The sequence below is a fragment of the Cloeon dipterum genome, chromosome X, assembly GCF_949628265.1.
Source record: "Cloeon dipterum chromosome X, ieCloDipt1.1, whole genome shotgun sequence".
Classification (NCBI taxonomy): Eukaryota; Metazoa; Arthropoda; class Insecta; order Ephemeroptera; family Baetidae; genus Cloeon; species Cloeon dipterum.
In genome coordinates this window covers 29,374,332-29,389,131 of record NC_088790.1, presented here as the reverse complement: position 1 = coordinate 29,389,131, position 14,800 = coordinate 29,374,332, and the positions used below count along the sequence as shown (strand labels likewise).

Here is a 14,800-nt window from a genome sequence, read left to right as displayed (position 1 = left end):
ATTTGAACTTTTGGATGCAAAGAACAATTTGTTCTACAATTTTTTGATACGAAATTTTCAAATTTTCTACAAAATTTGCAGCGCTTTGCCACATTTTCTTGTTATATTTCGATTCCTCTGGTCGAGATCTGTCCAACAGCGTAGGAAACCTTTTAGGGAAACTGTTTGTTATTAAATAAAATAGGATTTCAAGTAAGGAGACAGTCCTCACCATTTCTTATAAATTTGCGGACAATTTTGGCTTCAACTGAACCCTAAGGGATGATTTCATGAATTAGCAACTAGCATTTTCCAGAATTTCGCAGCATCAATCCTTTTAAAACTGAGGGGAATAAGTTTTTAAATCCTATCACGGTTTTAAAACATTTTTAGTTAATTTATTTTTAAATTTTTTAATTTCAAGACATGTTATGTTAACATTTTAAGAAGTTTTCCAATACGAACAACATTTGAAGTTAAGGAAAGTCTAGTTTTTCTATTTTAATTAAGAATTTTCTTGCCAATTAACTGCCAACGGAAATTTAAAAAAAAAATCGATATTTGCTGTGACGAAGGGAAAATAATGTAATTATTCTAGATCAGAAAAACGAAAAATCATCCAGGAAAATTAATAAGAGCCTTTCATGTGTCCAAAAGAAATAATTTACATCATTTCTTGCAAACCCTAAGAAAGGGAAATTTGCGCACACAATCGTAAATTAAATAAATGTCATATCTGAGAGAAGATATACCTTTTTAAATTCAAATTTCCACGGTAAAGGTAACAATAAATTACAAACCATAAATTATTAAATTTATTTTCATTCAATCGAGAGTAAATCTGGCATCTGGCCGTGCGCATTCAGCTTTCGGGGGGCACCCACCTGTGGACAGGATAAAATTATGCTGCACTCTTCTGCGTGAGAAAGCAAAAGACGAGTGGCCCGGCTGCTGGTAACCGGCTGGCGTCTCCGCTCAAGCTGTTGACCTTGTTGATTTTTTTTCTCTCTCACACAATCAGGTATAGGAGCTTGGTCGGCTCGCAACACGTAATCACGGGGTAGCTGCGGTCGGAGGATCGTCACGCGACGAGCGACGAGGCCCCCGATGTGCGTCCCGTCCCGTCGGCGGGCCCAGGGCCGCAATCACCGATCCGTGTAAACGCGCAGCGTCGGCTCGTTTGCATAATTCACTCTCATTTGCCAACTCAGCCCGAAATGATCGATGCGCGCGGATCGGCCAGATGAGATGCGGTTTCTGTGACCTATTTGGCCTGCCTGATGGATCAATGTGCGGCGCGGCGCGTTCTTCAAATAATCAAGTGGCCAAACTGCGCTGGTCCGGGAGTTCAGGGACAATAGGGGTGAAAACGAGGGTTCTTTTGAATTTTTCACAAGCAATTTCGTTTGGAAACTTTTAGGACATATAAAGGGAAGCGAAACTGTTTTTGCCGCTTGGTGCGTATTTTTGATAAAATTTTATCAAAGAGCTTTTATTTACTTCCGGAAAGGGTTGATAAGATAGACAAAATTTGACAGTTAAAAGCAGGGATTTTATTTTATTTCTTTAAGTAAAAAAAAGAATATTAGAATGTATTTTAAATTCAAGCTTCAAATATTTTGTGGTTGAATTTATTTTTTTAATTTTAATTTAAATAATTTAATACAATTAATCAATTTTTCTGTTTACTTTCCATAATTATAGATTTTTAATGCTGCTAACAATTTTTTTAAATTCAATAAATTTTTAACAATATGTTTACGATGGGGAGGAGATAAATTAAAACTATGTAAACTCAAATTTATATGCTCTTTTTAGCTCATCTCTATTTAGTAATTCCTCTTAAATTATAAAACTTCGCACTTTTTCAACTACTGATGAAATTTCCTGCATCAAAGTCCGAAAATCACTCCAATTATGAAGCCAAGCAACTTTTATTCCACTCTCTGGCCCGGCGAAAAACTTTCTTTCGGCGGCCAAATCGGCAAACAACCCTTTCATTGCGCGTTCGTCCAATTAATCCATTTTATTCGCGAAAGTTTGCCGTCGCCGGAGAGTGTGTGCTCGGCAGGCTTTCAAGTTGGAGCAGCAGTATGAGAGTGCATTCACAACCCTTTCATCAAAGTGCCGCGCTCGGTTGAAAAGTGGCGCGGTATTGATCATAAATTCAACTCGCCTGCTCTTCCCTAGAGACGAGAATTTTCCATATTATAAAATCCGTCACACACACCTGCATTCAAAGCTGTGGAATGTAATTAGCGTGCAGCTCTTTAAATATTTGTCCGGAAATTGAAATAATTGGAGAGTCTCGTTTTGTACTAATTGGATCGTTTGCGTCTCCGAGAGATTGGGCCGACTGTAAAAGTTTAAAAAAGCTCATCAACTAGAAGAATTTCATCTTAATGGCTAGAGAGTAGAGAGCGGAGTAGAGGCGTTTTACCAACTTTGACATTGGATACTCGTGCATTAGGAACAATAAATTTTGGCCAAAATTATACGTACTGCTCCCAAACCGTCAAGGCTCTCTGATTATTATCTTTATTTATATATAACAACTTTCCTCGAACGAACTGACGGAAACTGATTTACTTGGAAAATAAATGTTGCAACAGCACTGATAAAAAATCTTGCTCTATATTTAAATAGATTGTTAGTTTTGGAATGAAATATCTCACAACTTCATCTTAGAAACGGGATTAAATTGGCTTGAAAATGTATCATGTAAATGAATATTTTTGTTGTTATTTCTTTCCTAACAGCTGATTAGCCTGGTAATTGGCGAAACGACCGTTAGATGGCACATCAGGGTAATGGAAATGTAACAAAATACGCGGGAATTCAATTATTAGGTTGGCACGCCTCTTTTTCGACGCTTCTGATTGGCCGCTAGACTGTCTCCTGATTGGCCTCCATTATTTCGACACCAAATTAACTTCTGACCGGCGGGAACCAAACAAAGATCGCAACCTGGACCCCGGTGGGCATTACGACTGCGCAGAAGGTTTTAATTTTGGTCACGCATGCGCAGTATTAAGTTTCAGCCTTCCTGTGAGATAAAGAAGCGATTTAAACATACTGCGCATGCTTAAGATGTGCACAATTTTACTGCGCAGCTTCATAATGGGCAAATATTCAAACAATTATTATAAATTTCGACGCTATATTTACTTCTGACCGGCAAGAACCAAAACAGATCGCAACCCGGTCCCCGGTGATTTTAATAGAATTGTTAGTTCTTTAGAATGATATATCTAACTCCTTCATCTTGTAAACGGGACTTAATTCTAGTTAAATATTTTTTGTGTAAATAACAAAACAAAGGCATTCTTCTCCATGCAAAAAATCTAAATTTCCCAAGCAGAGCGATTGTTGAGCTCGGGAACGAATTTCTTTCCCAACACGAGAGAGTCGTCCGCGTGTGCTCTGATCGAAAAAAAGTAGACGATGATGAGCCTGCTCGTGGCACAATGGGCATTTCCAGTCTATTTGCAGAGCGCTGTCGTTGACATTTGAGCATTTCGTTTTTCCTCTGCTCCGCTCTGCACGCGGGCGTTTCGCGGAAGGCTCGGCCTGCTAATTTAACGAACATTAGGAAAAAGACCAACGTGTTCGGCGAAGGCACAGAAAGAAAGAAAGAATAAGAATTCCTTTCTCACACTTGATCTTCACATAAATTAAAAATGCGTATGTGCATATGTGCGTGGACGGGAGACGGGAGAAGCAAGCGCGCGTCTGTGCACTGGCTGGGCAATGTGGTTGGGTGGGTGCGCCACCATCTCTCGCCGCCGAGCAGCAGGCGCAGCTGCGAACGAACCAACGAACCAGTCAGTCAGTCAGTCAGTCGGTCGGAAGGCGTTCGGTCGGTCGCTGCAGCTCGCTGTCTCTCCGGACGGATGGGGAGCAACGATGGACAGCAAGGATCCGCCGCTCGAGAGCGTCGTCGACCTCGAGGAGCTCTACGTGTGGCTCCAGCAATTCGAGGATCCGCCCAAACCCAAGCCGGCGCCCAGCCACCAGCCGCACCACCACCACCACCACCATCAATTCTATAGGCAGCCGCCCCAGCCGCAACCCTACTGTACGGCTAGTTATCAATTTTTTGTGCCTTTTCTTAAAATATATAAAATTTGCCAAAGAGAAATTATTTAATGCGTTTACATAAATTTTACATAAGTCAAAAATATTCGGTCCTATTGGACCGAAACAGTCGAAAAAGTGCCAGAGGACCAGATTGGAACCATTTTGCGACCGATATATGGGGTTCGGACGTGAATTCGCAGTATTTAATGCGTTTACATAATTTTTACATACTTACATAAGTCTGAGAATTTTAAATTTAAATCAACCTCTGTTGCAAATGCATAAACTGAACGATAAGGAATCAAAATTTCCAGGTATCGTGGTAATTTTTCGAAATAATTGGCTGCAAAGATAGAATTTCTTCACTGTCTCCCTTCTTGAAATCGGAAGAAGTGTCCCTGAAAAGTAGTATATTCCAAATGTAGTCAATTTTTAATTTTAACCTTGTTCCAAATATTCTTCAATTCATTTATGTACTTAAAGTGGATCGATACATTGCGAAAATCGTAAATTATTTGAATTGCACTTGATCGATAGACAATTTGTTCTGAAATTTTAAAAAAAAATCATATTTTCTCCAAATTTTCCAGCGCTTTAGCACATTTTTTGGCAGATTTCGATTCCCCTCGTCGAGATCTGTCCTACAGCGTATAAAACCTTTTAACAAAACTCTTTGTAGTGAAATAAAACAAGATTTCAAGTAAGGAGACAGTGCCACTTTTCTCAAAAATTAAATTTTGGCTTGAAAAAAATCCTAAGCAAATTTTTTTCCAGGATTTTGCAGTAATAATCCTCTTGAACATAAAATGAACTCCTGCGACCATCAAGCATTACAGTGCTTGATGGATTTTTATGTTTCTCTCCTCCTTCAAACGGGACAAGAGAAATTTTCGTATAATTCCTGCCTCTCCGCACATAAAAAGCGATTAATTTGACAAAAAGGTTGCGGAACCTCTCTTTAACTCTCTATGATATACCCAAATAATAAAATTCATAACGGAATCTAAATTTATAAGCTGTGATTTCTGCGGAACAGGAAGAGAGTCCCTTTAAATTTTTACAGTTCGTTTCCTGCAGCGAGTGCGTTTGGTATAAGTTTGGCCGCTTGAATGACGATGCGAGAAATTGCGAGTCGGCCGGCCGGCCATCGAAGAAAGAGAGGCAATTATGCTAGGAATCAATGGCAATGTCCGGTCGTAAAATAATTCACGAAACTTTTTGTGCTCTCAGCGAACATAAATAAAAAAAAGTTAGTCGCCGACGCAGCAGTTTCGGTGTAGTTTGCGCGAGGCGAAAATATAATCCTGTTCTCGAGTCGTGCATGAGAGGTGCAAAAAGCGGCTAATAAGCACGTCAGTTTTTCACACGCGGCCGAGTCCATTTAAATTACAGGTTGTTGGAAGAGCAGGACTAAGAAAAGAAAAGAAAAGAGAATTTGGTTAGCCAGTGCGTGTATCTCTCGCCACTTTATTTGATCCGACGCAAGATTATGGAGATGAGCAGAAGAATGGACGGCATTCACGGGCACAGGATGTGGTGGTGGCGCCGAAAAATTCAAATTAACGAGTTGCGAGATAATTATTGCGAGGGGAATTTAAGAAACACAATCCACGTGGTAGCGCCATCCGATACTCTCGGGCAGGTGTTTCATTTGATACGCGTGATATCGAACAATGAGAGATGCGGATTCTCATTTTCCTCGGCCGTGCAATGGTGATCGAGTGCGCGTTGCCACACCGCGGTAAAAGTCGCGCGAAAGTAAGTCGCAGTAGTGCCTGTATGTCCCTCGCTCCCCTCGGGTCTCGTTCTGCAAAATTGTTTGCAAAAAGGAATTTATGGAAATTAGAAATTCGCGCGCCGCACGCAGTTGAATTTTTTATCCGCAACCCTCCGGAGCCGGCGGAGAGACAGAGAGCAAGAGAGACGGTTATTTCTGCGGCAGCGCGCGTGTGGCATTAAATTTTCAGAAGGTAAACTGTTAATTTCGGGGGGAAGAAGCAGGCTGAACTTTGAGGCGCCCGGGGCGCCAGCTTTCTCGTTTTGGATTGATAACTCCGCGCGGCAGGGAAATATCAAATCATCATCTTGACGCTTTTTAAAGCAGCATTATATTTATACACACGTTTGCAGATTTGAACAATAAACATTTCTCCGCGCGGCGCACGACTGCTTATTCTCAATCCGATCTGTGTGCTTCGGAATGTAGTTTGATTATGATTTTTTGCGTCTCTGTCTCTGCACAAGAATCGAGTCTCATTTTATACGTGCCGCGGAAGAAAGAAAGAAAGAAAGAAAGCAAGCCCAGCATTCGAGTTTTACTGCTGCTGCGTCGGATCTCGGATCAGAGCAGCCAGCAAATAGCAATCATAAAGTATGCAGATGGCATAGTCCGTGTGTGTGTGTGTTTAAGTGTTCAAGGTAAAGAGTCAATTAACTCGAATGGGCGCTGGCATAAGCCTTTCGTGCCGTCTGCAGGTGTGTTTTCTAATTTGCGCAAATAATCAAGTGTTCCAACCAATACTGTTGCGAAGGAAACATCTGCTTTTATTTTTTTATGGCAGAGGTTGCAATAAAGTTCTGGCTGAGACAGAGCCCACTCCTTAAATTGGCAGGATTAGAGTAAATCATAAGTGTGGTGTATTTGAAAATAAAAAATAAAAAGAAACAGGACTTTAAAAAATCATTTCAGGACCAAAAGGTTTTTTTCTTTCATTTCTTGGTATTTTGACGCTAAAAAATTGATATTAATAGGAATAAACCTGAATTTGCAGTGAAAAAATTGTAAATTAACGGTGGCGCCATCTCTTAGTCTATTCACCAGTTCTTCACTTAATATATTTCCTTTGGACGTGCTGAAAACCAAAATCGGTTAAGCCAATCGCCGTAGAATCGTGAAAAACTTTTTTTTGAAATTAAAAATCTTTTCCGACGATTCTACGGCGAATGGCCGTACCGATTTCGGTTTTCAGCACGTCAAAAGAAAAGCAAAATAAGTGAAGAATGCACAGTGGCAGGATTGAGTCTGAAATCGCAGCGGAAATGCCTTAAAATTAAATTTATTACGAAAGTATACGGTGGCGCCATCTGTTGGAGGCTTCGAACACTCCAAATGGTTCAATTACATTTTTATTTTTTCTTATTGCCTCTGAGAGCACAAAATAAATAAAGACGTTTGCAGAAAAAAGTGGAAGGGGAAACTGTCAACCAATCAGGATCGCTGACGTCACTAAAATCCGGCTACATTCGTTTTTCTTATGATTTTCTTGACAATTTTAAAGTTTTCCCGTATAAAATCGACTTTTGACCTATCAGCAGTCACGTAGGCGGCTTGTAAAGCATATCCAGCTTCACAAACACGAAACACGGCGCAGTTTTGTTCTGCAAAACGAGCTATCGAATGGCAATTTCCGCGCGAACGAGCTGTTCAAAGCCAGATGCAAGTGTCGTCGCGTTGTGCGAGTCGGAAAGTGGGCTGCGCGCCAGGCAAGCAAGCGCCAGTCACAGAAGTGCAGGGTGAATTACGAAACTTGGGCAAGTGAGCAAGCGAGCGAGCGCGAGCGAGCATTTGTGAAAGGAGGCTGCGTCCGTGTTTATAACGCGGCACGAATACTCACAACAAGTGCTGATTTGCATGAAGGTGTCTCATTCAGCTGCGTTGGCCTAATTTGCTCGTGTCTGAGACAGGCGCCAGCAACACACCCCAACCAACCGGTGCGTTTTCTCGCCCCCCGAATGCCCGAATGTGCTCGAGTGTCGCTTTCCGAAATTTCGAGTGCGTGCAACTATTTCGCCCTCTAGGCAGCGCGCGGTCGTTAAGTCGAGGCTTGAAATTAACGACCTTATTTCGACTGCAAACTGCTGCAGTTATAGCGCGGGAAAATGCTGGAAATGCTTAGCGACCTACTTTGTGATGAATGCGCTGGGATTTTCCATTATACCTTTAAACGACCCGAGTGCAGTGAAATTTAAATTGAAGCAGTACCTGTTCCAAGCAGTTTTGTTCCTTTTGTGCATTGTCCGTAATGTATAAAGGGCTATAATATGCAATCAACTATTTTAAATAGAGACACTCTAAAGCTTTAAACCAGAGGCTGGGAATTTTAGACAGAGCACCGGGGTTCGGGTTGCGATCTGTGTTTGTTTTTCGCCGGTAAGAAGTCAATATGGCGTCGAAATTTATAGTTGTTTGAATATTCGCCCATTTTAAAGCTGCGCAGTAAACTTGTGCGCATCCTAAGCATGCGCGGTATGTTCAGATCGCTTCTTCATCTCACAGGGAGGCCGGAACTCATTACTGCGCATGCGTGACCCAAATTAAAACCTTCTGCGCAGTCGTAATTCCCACCGGGGTCCGGATTGCGATCTGTGTTGGTTTCCCGCCGGTCAGAAGTCAAGATGGCGTCGAAATAATGGCGGCCAATCAGGAGACAGTCCAACGGCCAATCAGAAGAGTCGAAAAAGAGGCGTGCCGACCTATTAATTTCATTCCCGCGTATTTTGTTGCATTTCCATTTGCCTGTTGACCATCAAATTAGCTCGAATCTTGCAATTTTAAGCCAAATATACTCCAATAAAAATAATTTAAATCATTTAAGCGCCTAAAACCATGTAAATCCGATGTAAAATTCTTGCAAATGTGCAAAAATATCCGAAAATTCGCTGCCACTCACAAGAACTGGATATTAAGAACAGATCTTTTTATCCAAACAACCCATTTCGGCTCACAAAGTATTTCAAGCCTCTTTTTCCACGCTCACGGCGGGCTCTACGCGCAGAGTCAGATTTTAGATACAGCGTCATATTTCTCGCTGCTCGCACGTTGGTTATTTGTAAATGAAACTCTTTCACCGTGCGATGACGAGGTGCAAGAGCACCGGCTGAAAACGTGTTTGACATTCTCGTCCGTCAGCGTTTCCAAACTGTTGACGCCCGACGCGCATGTGGCGCACACACACAAAACCGAGAAAACCAATTGCCACACGCATATAAACAAACCGCAAAGAAAGAACGAACGAACACGAAATTCCTCCTCCAGCCGCCGACGATTGAAGAAGCGTCCGCGTGCAGACAAGTGTTTTTAATTAAGGGCGCCCAGCGAGTGAGAGAGCACACACGTGTGTGCCTGGAGAGGGCGCTGGCCGAGTGCCAGCCCGTCCTTGGTCACCACTTTGACCCCGTCGTCGGAACGAGAAGCGACCGACGCCGGGGATAAAAAATTCAGGCCCGCCGACCGGTCGACTTCCCGGCAGCAGCCATCAAGACGGGGTGGTGGAAATAATAACAGCTGCCGCGCTAGACCTTTCATGTGTGCAGCTTCTTCTATATTGCTTCTGCCTTTGCGTCATGCACACAAAAAAGCAATTCGAGCCTTCTAATTATCCTGGCGCTACAAACGAGAGAATCAGGGAATGGTAGGGCTGCTCCAGTTTGTTTTTTTGGGTCAAAATAATTATTTACTGAATTTATTTTGATTTTTCTACGAAAGTTGAAGCGTTTTAGTTTGTTAAAATTATTTCTAGAATTTTTTCAGTCAAAAGATAACAGTTTTGGACGTTTTTAAAAATTTAAAATCTTCTTTGACAGTCATTTTTACGATTTTATTTATTTTTTTTGCGTTTTAAGAGATTTTTTCTCAAGATTAAATTCAGAAAATAATTCCAAGCATCCTGAAACTCTGAGAAAACGAAGAAAATTTTATTCCAAATTTATTTCAACACGTCTAAGATAAGTCGAAACGTTGTCGATTTGTCAAAAAAAATCTAGCCTTTCGGTCAAATTTACTTTTTAGATTGAGTTCTGATGCAAAATAATTAGCATATTTTACGAAAAACGGGTTATAATGTAAATATTGCAGTAAAAAAGACCAAATTAGTTGGCATTAAATTACTCTGCTCAATTTTTCTTGATTACCAGCTTTCCCAGCTAATAATTAATCGGGTATTTGAAAGAATTAATTCAAGAAAACAGGTTTCACGCTCTAGACCCGCTGGAAATGCTAATTTTCCTTGATCCCGGCGACGGAGAACAAGACCTAGCGCTTATGCCCGATAAAATAATACAAGATTGCTGCGGGCTTATTAATTTTTTATGTTTCAATCCGTGGGAAGCTCAGTTTGCCCTGCTGCTGAGAGGGTTTCGATGATTATTTCGATCTCTCAAGGCTGACAGTTTTTTGATAGCGAAAAGTCGCGCGAGTTCTTTGCTCTCTCGCGGGGTGTAGCCAGAATTAAAAGTGCCGACGTTGTTTCACTCTAAAAACGGCTCTAATTGTGAGCGTATCTCCGGCTGCATTCATTCAGGTAAATCAGCAGCACCTTTTGCAAGTCAGAGCAGGAATTCCTTTTCCTTAGTAATAATAATTCAAGTGGCTGCTCTGCTCAGCAGCTGCCGCTGGAGCCTGCGAAGAAAGAAAAAAGTGGGCGCGGCGTTGCCAACCAGCTCCCGACGAAAACCGAAAATAATGACTTTTCTTCTGCCTAGCTCCACTCATCGGCCGGCCCGGCGACGCGTTCGCTTCTTTTGAAGTGTGATTAATTGCACTCGGGTGTTATTAAAAGAGCAGCACCGGAGAAAATCCCCTAATGACCGACGAGAGTGTCTTGCTTTTATTGTCAGACCTGAAAAAAAGGGGGCAGACACTCTGCTGGGCCAGGATTTGTAAACATTCCTAATTTATGTTTTATTTTTTGCTCTCAGGCGTCGATCCGAGAGAGTTAGTTCAAATCGTAAACTGGTAAACTGCGCCTTTTGGCGCATTAATTACGCATGCTAATCGCAGAAGCGGCGGCTGGCTGCTTGCTACGCCGGCAACATTCCGACGCAAAAAGTGAGTCTGCCTGAAGCTCCACTTACAGCTCTCATAGCCATTACACACACCGAACACGCCGAGCCATCCGCTCGGCACCGGCAGAAGAAAGCAAAAGCGCGCGCGCGTTAATTTATCGCCGAATTTCAGCCGCAAAAGTGGCTCGAAAAATTTATGGCGCCGCTTAAGCGCCGTTTCTATTCATTAAAAAGAAATGGCAATCTCCGAGGAGTTTGCAAACGGCTCGGCGCCACTCTGCAATTAGCGATATTACATGCGATTTTGAAAAAAAAAATATTAACTCCCTCCCTGCGGGCGGGTAATTTCCATAATTATTGCCATTGTTTCCAGTTTGAGAGGCTGCACAGGGTTGTCGTCACATTGAGTGGAGATTCAAAGTGGATCTACTGCAAAACTTTTAAAAATAAAAATTGAGACAAAGCTGCCAGTTAAAATTTCCGAGAAAATCAGGGCAGAAAAAAATTCAGTGCGTTTTTTCAGTTTTAACCAGTTTCTTGCTGGCAATGTTGGCGGGTTTTAAATAATTTTTTAATTATTTGCTCTTGACCCCGACTTGAAAAATTGCCAGAGATAAATTTTTCAAGAAATTGAGGCAGAAAATGACAATTTAAAAGAAAAATCTGCACAGTAGAGGAAATTTTGACCACTCCGACCGCAAATTTTAGATTTTCTCAGGGGAAAAATGAAATAAATTAATTTCTTGCGCTAGAATTTAGTAAACAATTGAGTGGTAAAAACCAGTGGTGAAAAAAACTGCTGAAAATCATGATTTATTTCGCCAGGAAGGAAATTTACCGTTTGGAAAATTTTTTATTTTATTGTTTAACGTTAAAGAGATGAAATTCCACGGATATGTTATTCAATAGACCACTCCCCAGAGCCAAGCGTAACCTTTTTTTTAATTATTGTCCAGCAAAGATCGATTAAAACCTTGATGGCCTACTTTTTGAAAGAATTAATTACGCTATGAAGAATTAATTTATTTCTAGAAATTTTCCATTAAAACTTTCCAAGTAGTGTGAAGAACTGCCTTCTCCCGTCTTTCTTCTTTCAACAAAGGTGCGATTAATTTTATTACCTCGCCAGTTTGCAACAGTTTGCACGCCAAGTGCACAAAAGGTTATACACACAAGTTGCGTTTTCTGCCTGCTGGACGACTGACTCCGCAACAATGGAGCGGATTAACAATTGAAATTTGCATCGGCACACGTTGGCTGCCCGGCTGAGCATAAATAATCCGCAATTACGCGCGAGAGAGGGAGGGAGACGCGCCCATTCTGTATATTCGTACTCGGTCGAGTGCGACAGCGATTTTCAATTAGCAGAGCCTAATTCGTGCGGGCCGCGACGGAAATCAGCGCGAGAAAAGGAAATAATCAGAGCAACGACGGACGTGTCCTGTGCGCCTTTGCCTTTGCCTGCCCTCAGAGATGAATCTTGTATTCGGCGCTTGCTTGTCACTCTCGGGATTGCGGTCGAAGGAAGGCTGGCTGGTGAAACTCGAGAACGCCGGGAATCGTCTCGCGCAGCTCGTTCACTCTCTCAGGCAGGCAGGCAACATGTGCGTCGCGAAAAATCGGCACCTCCTTCTTGATTAACTTGCTCCCAGCGTTCCGACGACGCACTCAGTCCTCAAAATAGATTAATTCAATAGATGATCGGCCCGAAAAGTCTGCGAAAACATACGAAGGTGGAGCGAGTTTGCCTGCTAACTTTCAAAGGCAGGAAACTAATTTTGATGATTCGCTTCTGCAAAGGAGCATTCAGGCAGAACTTATTTGTAAAAATGTAGCGGAGTCGGCACTCGGCAGACGCCCACTTTAATTATACACAGCCGGGCTTTTCAAATTACTAAAATGCACTCCTCTCCAGTTCTAATTTGAGGAAAGTGGATTTCCAGTAATCCATCTCGAATGAAAAAACGCCGGCGGGATCAGCTGAAAAGCCTTGGGGACCGCCATCTTAACTCTTCGGGGTCCCAATGATTAAAGACTTGATGTCCCGGAAATAATCGAGTAAGCTGGGCTTTGAACAAGAATTCAAAAGACAAATAAATTGGGAAATAAAGCGATCTATTTGCTCTTGGTGGAACACTGAGGACGTTCTGATTGGCTGGCGGCGTAATACGATATTATTCGCCAATCAGAACGTCCGCGGTCCTTCCGCCACGTCAAATAGACCGCTTTTCGACAGTTTATAACTCGTTTTGGAGGGATGGTTTGTTTCCTGAGGGACTGTAAATTCGATCCTTTAAAAAAGAAACCCCTTTTGTCATAAAAATTTAGCCTCGTGCCTGATCAACCCTCTCTCCCAAAAAGCAGTGACCCATTTTGAAAGTATCCAATTTCCGAAAAACTTGCCACGTATACATATAATCATAAATCAAAGGCTCTTTGGTAAAAAAGAGCCGAAAATAGCGCTCAGGCAGGGTCGGTCGCTAATTTTGATTAAGGAGAGCGGCCTGGCTGGCAACGAAAGAGAGGCGCTCGATTATGGTGGTCTGTGGCGCGATTACGGCCGCACACCATCAACCCGGCCGAAAACTGGCTGCCCTCATATCCGGTCTCGCGTTTCCTTTTAGCCTCGGTGATGCGTGAGGGCATTTTAATTGTGCATCCATCCCGACACTCGGCGTATGCATATCTGAGAGAGTTAGTACGAAGTGCCGCCCGCCCGCCCGCCCGCTGTTGAAGTGCAAAAGCCGTTTTGTGTCGCCTTTTTATCGGCTGGCCTTTAAACCGTCGAATTACACCAGAGAGAAGAAGAAGAAGAAGAAAATCCTCTTAAGTGAAAAGCCGGCGGGACGCGCAATCAATATAAATCATTGCTAACAGTTTTTCGGGCAGAATTCCTGCGGGACGGCCTCAAGAAGTGTGACAAACGAAGGCGGAGTGCCAGAAAATCGCGTCATGCATGCGCCGATCATTTTTCAAGTCATGCAGCCACTCCGGGGATATATTATATATTGTGAGCAACATCCGCGCCGAAGGTTTTGCATATAAGCGAACTCGCAAGGCGCCGAGAGTCGAGTACGTGCCACCAGTTTTTTTCCGCGTCCGGCTCGCTTGCGAAACTTGGCCGATTTAGACAATTCAAAAGAAGCAGTGCTCAGCCGTGATGTGTTTGATTTATTTAAATAATGATTAAGTGGAAATGTAGGGTGGGAATAACCTGTATTTCGTTTTAAATATTTTTACCTCCAAGAAAAAATACGATAATTTATTTCAGACGCAGATTAAAACTAAAGTTTAATTTAAAATCAGCTGGTTTTCACGATTTTTTTATTTAAAAAAATGTAAGAAATAAATTTCTGATTGAAGCAATTTAAAATGAAAATTGTTTTGAATTTAAAAAGCAGTGTTGCAATCCTCCTCTTTAATTTTCCGCTGAAAAAGTGGTTCGTAAATAATTCTCGAATTACGTTTTTTAACATTTTAATTTGTTAATTTACCTGCCTGGCACGATTTTTTAAAGTTCAAGCACCTAAAATGGCCTCTCTCTGAGGAGGATTTGTCGAGCACAGGTTATCAACCCTTTCTAAATCCCCAGATGACCCGAACGGCACTTTTTCCCGGGAGTAAAAGCTTCTTTATCGGCTCTTACCATAAAACAATATATCAATTTGTCCATCTAGGCGAGTGCAGTGTAAGAAACGCCGTGCTTTGTGCCTAGGAAATACGTATAGTATATGTATAGAAGCGTCGATTGCTGTTGCTGACCTTTCGATAGAGCCGTAAATACATCAAGTCACAATGAAAAAACCGGCGTCGAGTGCCGGAGAAAAAGAATAATTGTCTCTGAGCAGCACAGCGACGCTGAATAGATAATAATGGTCGAGGGGATCGTGACGCTGCCGTTGAATATTAGATTCCGAGGCCACTGCATCTCATTTGACGTGATTACTTTACTACAATA

General features: G+C 42.1%; 1 protein-coding gene across 10 annotated transcripts in view; it reads left to right on the top strand.

Moving 5' to 3' along the window:
* DIP2 (disco-interacting protein 2) overlaps nt 1–14,800 on the top strand; it is a 162,715-nt gene that overhangs the window by 106,136 nt on the left and 41,779 nt on the right. Inside the window, exon 1 of one of the 10 annotated variants that reach the window (XM_065495828.1) lies at nt 3,807–4,057. The exons of the other annotated variants lie outside the window; for them this stretch is intronic. Coding sequence (XP_065351900.1) covers nt 3,886–4,057 — 172 coding nt within the window. The 5' untranslated portion in view covers nt 3,807–3,885. Of the gene's footprint in view, nt 1–3,806; nt 4,058–14,800 lie in introns of those variants that run through there. 10 annotated transcript variants of the gene reach the window in all.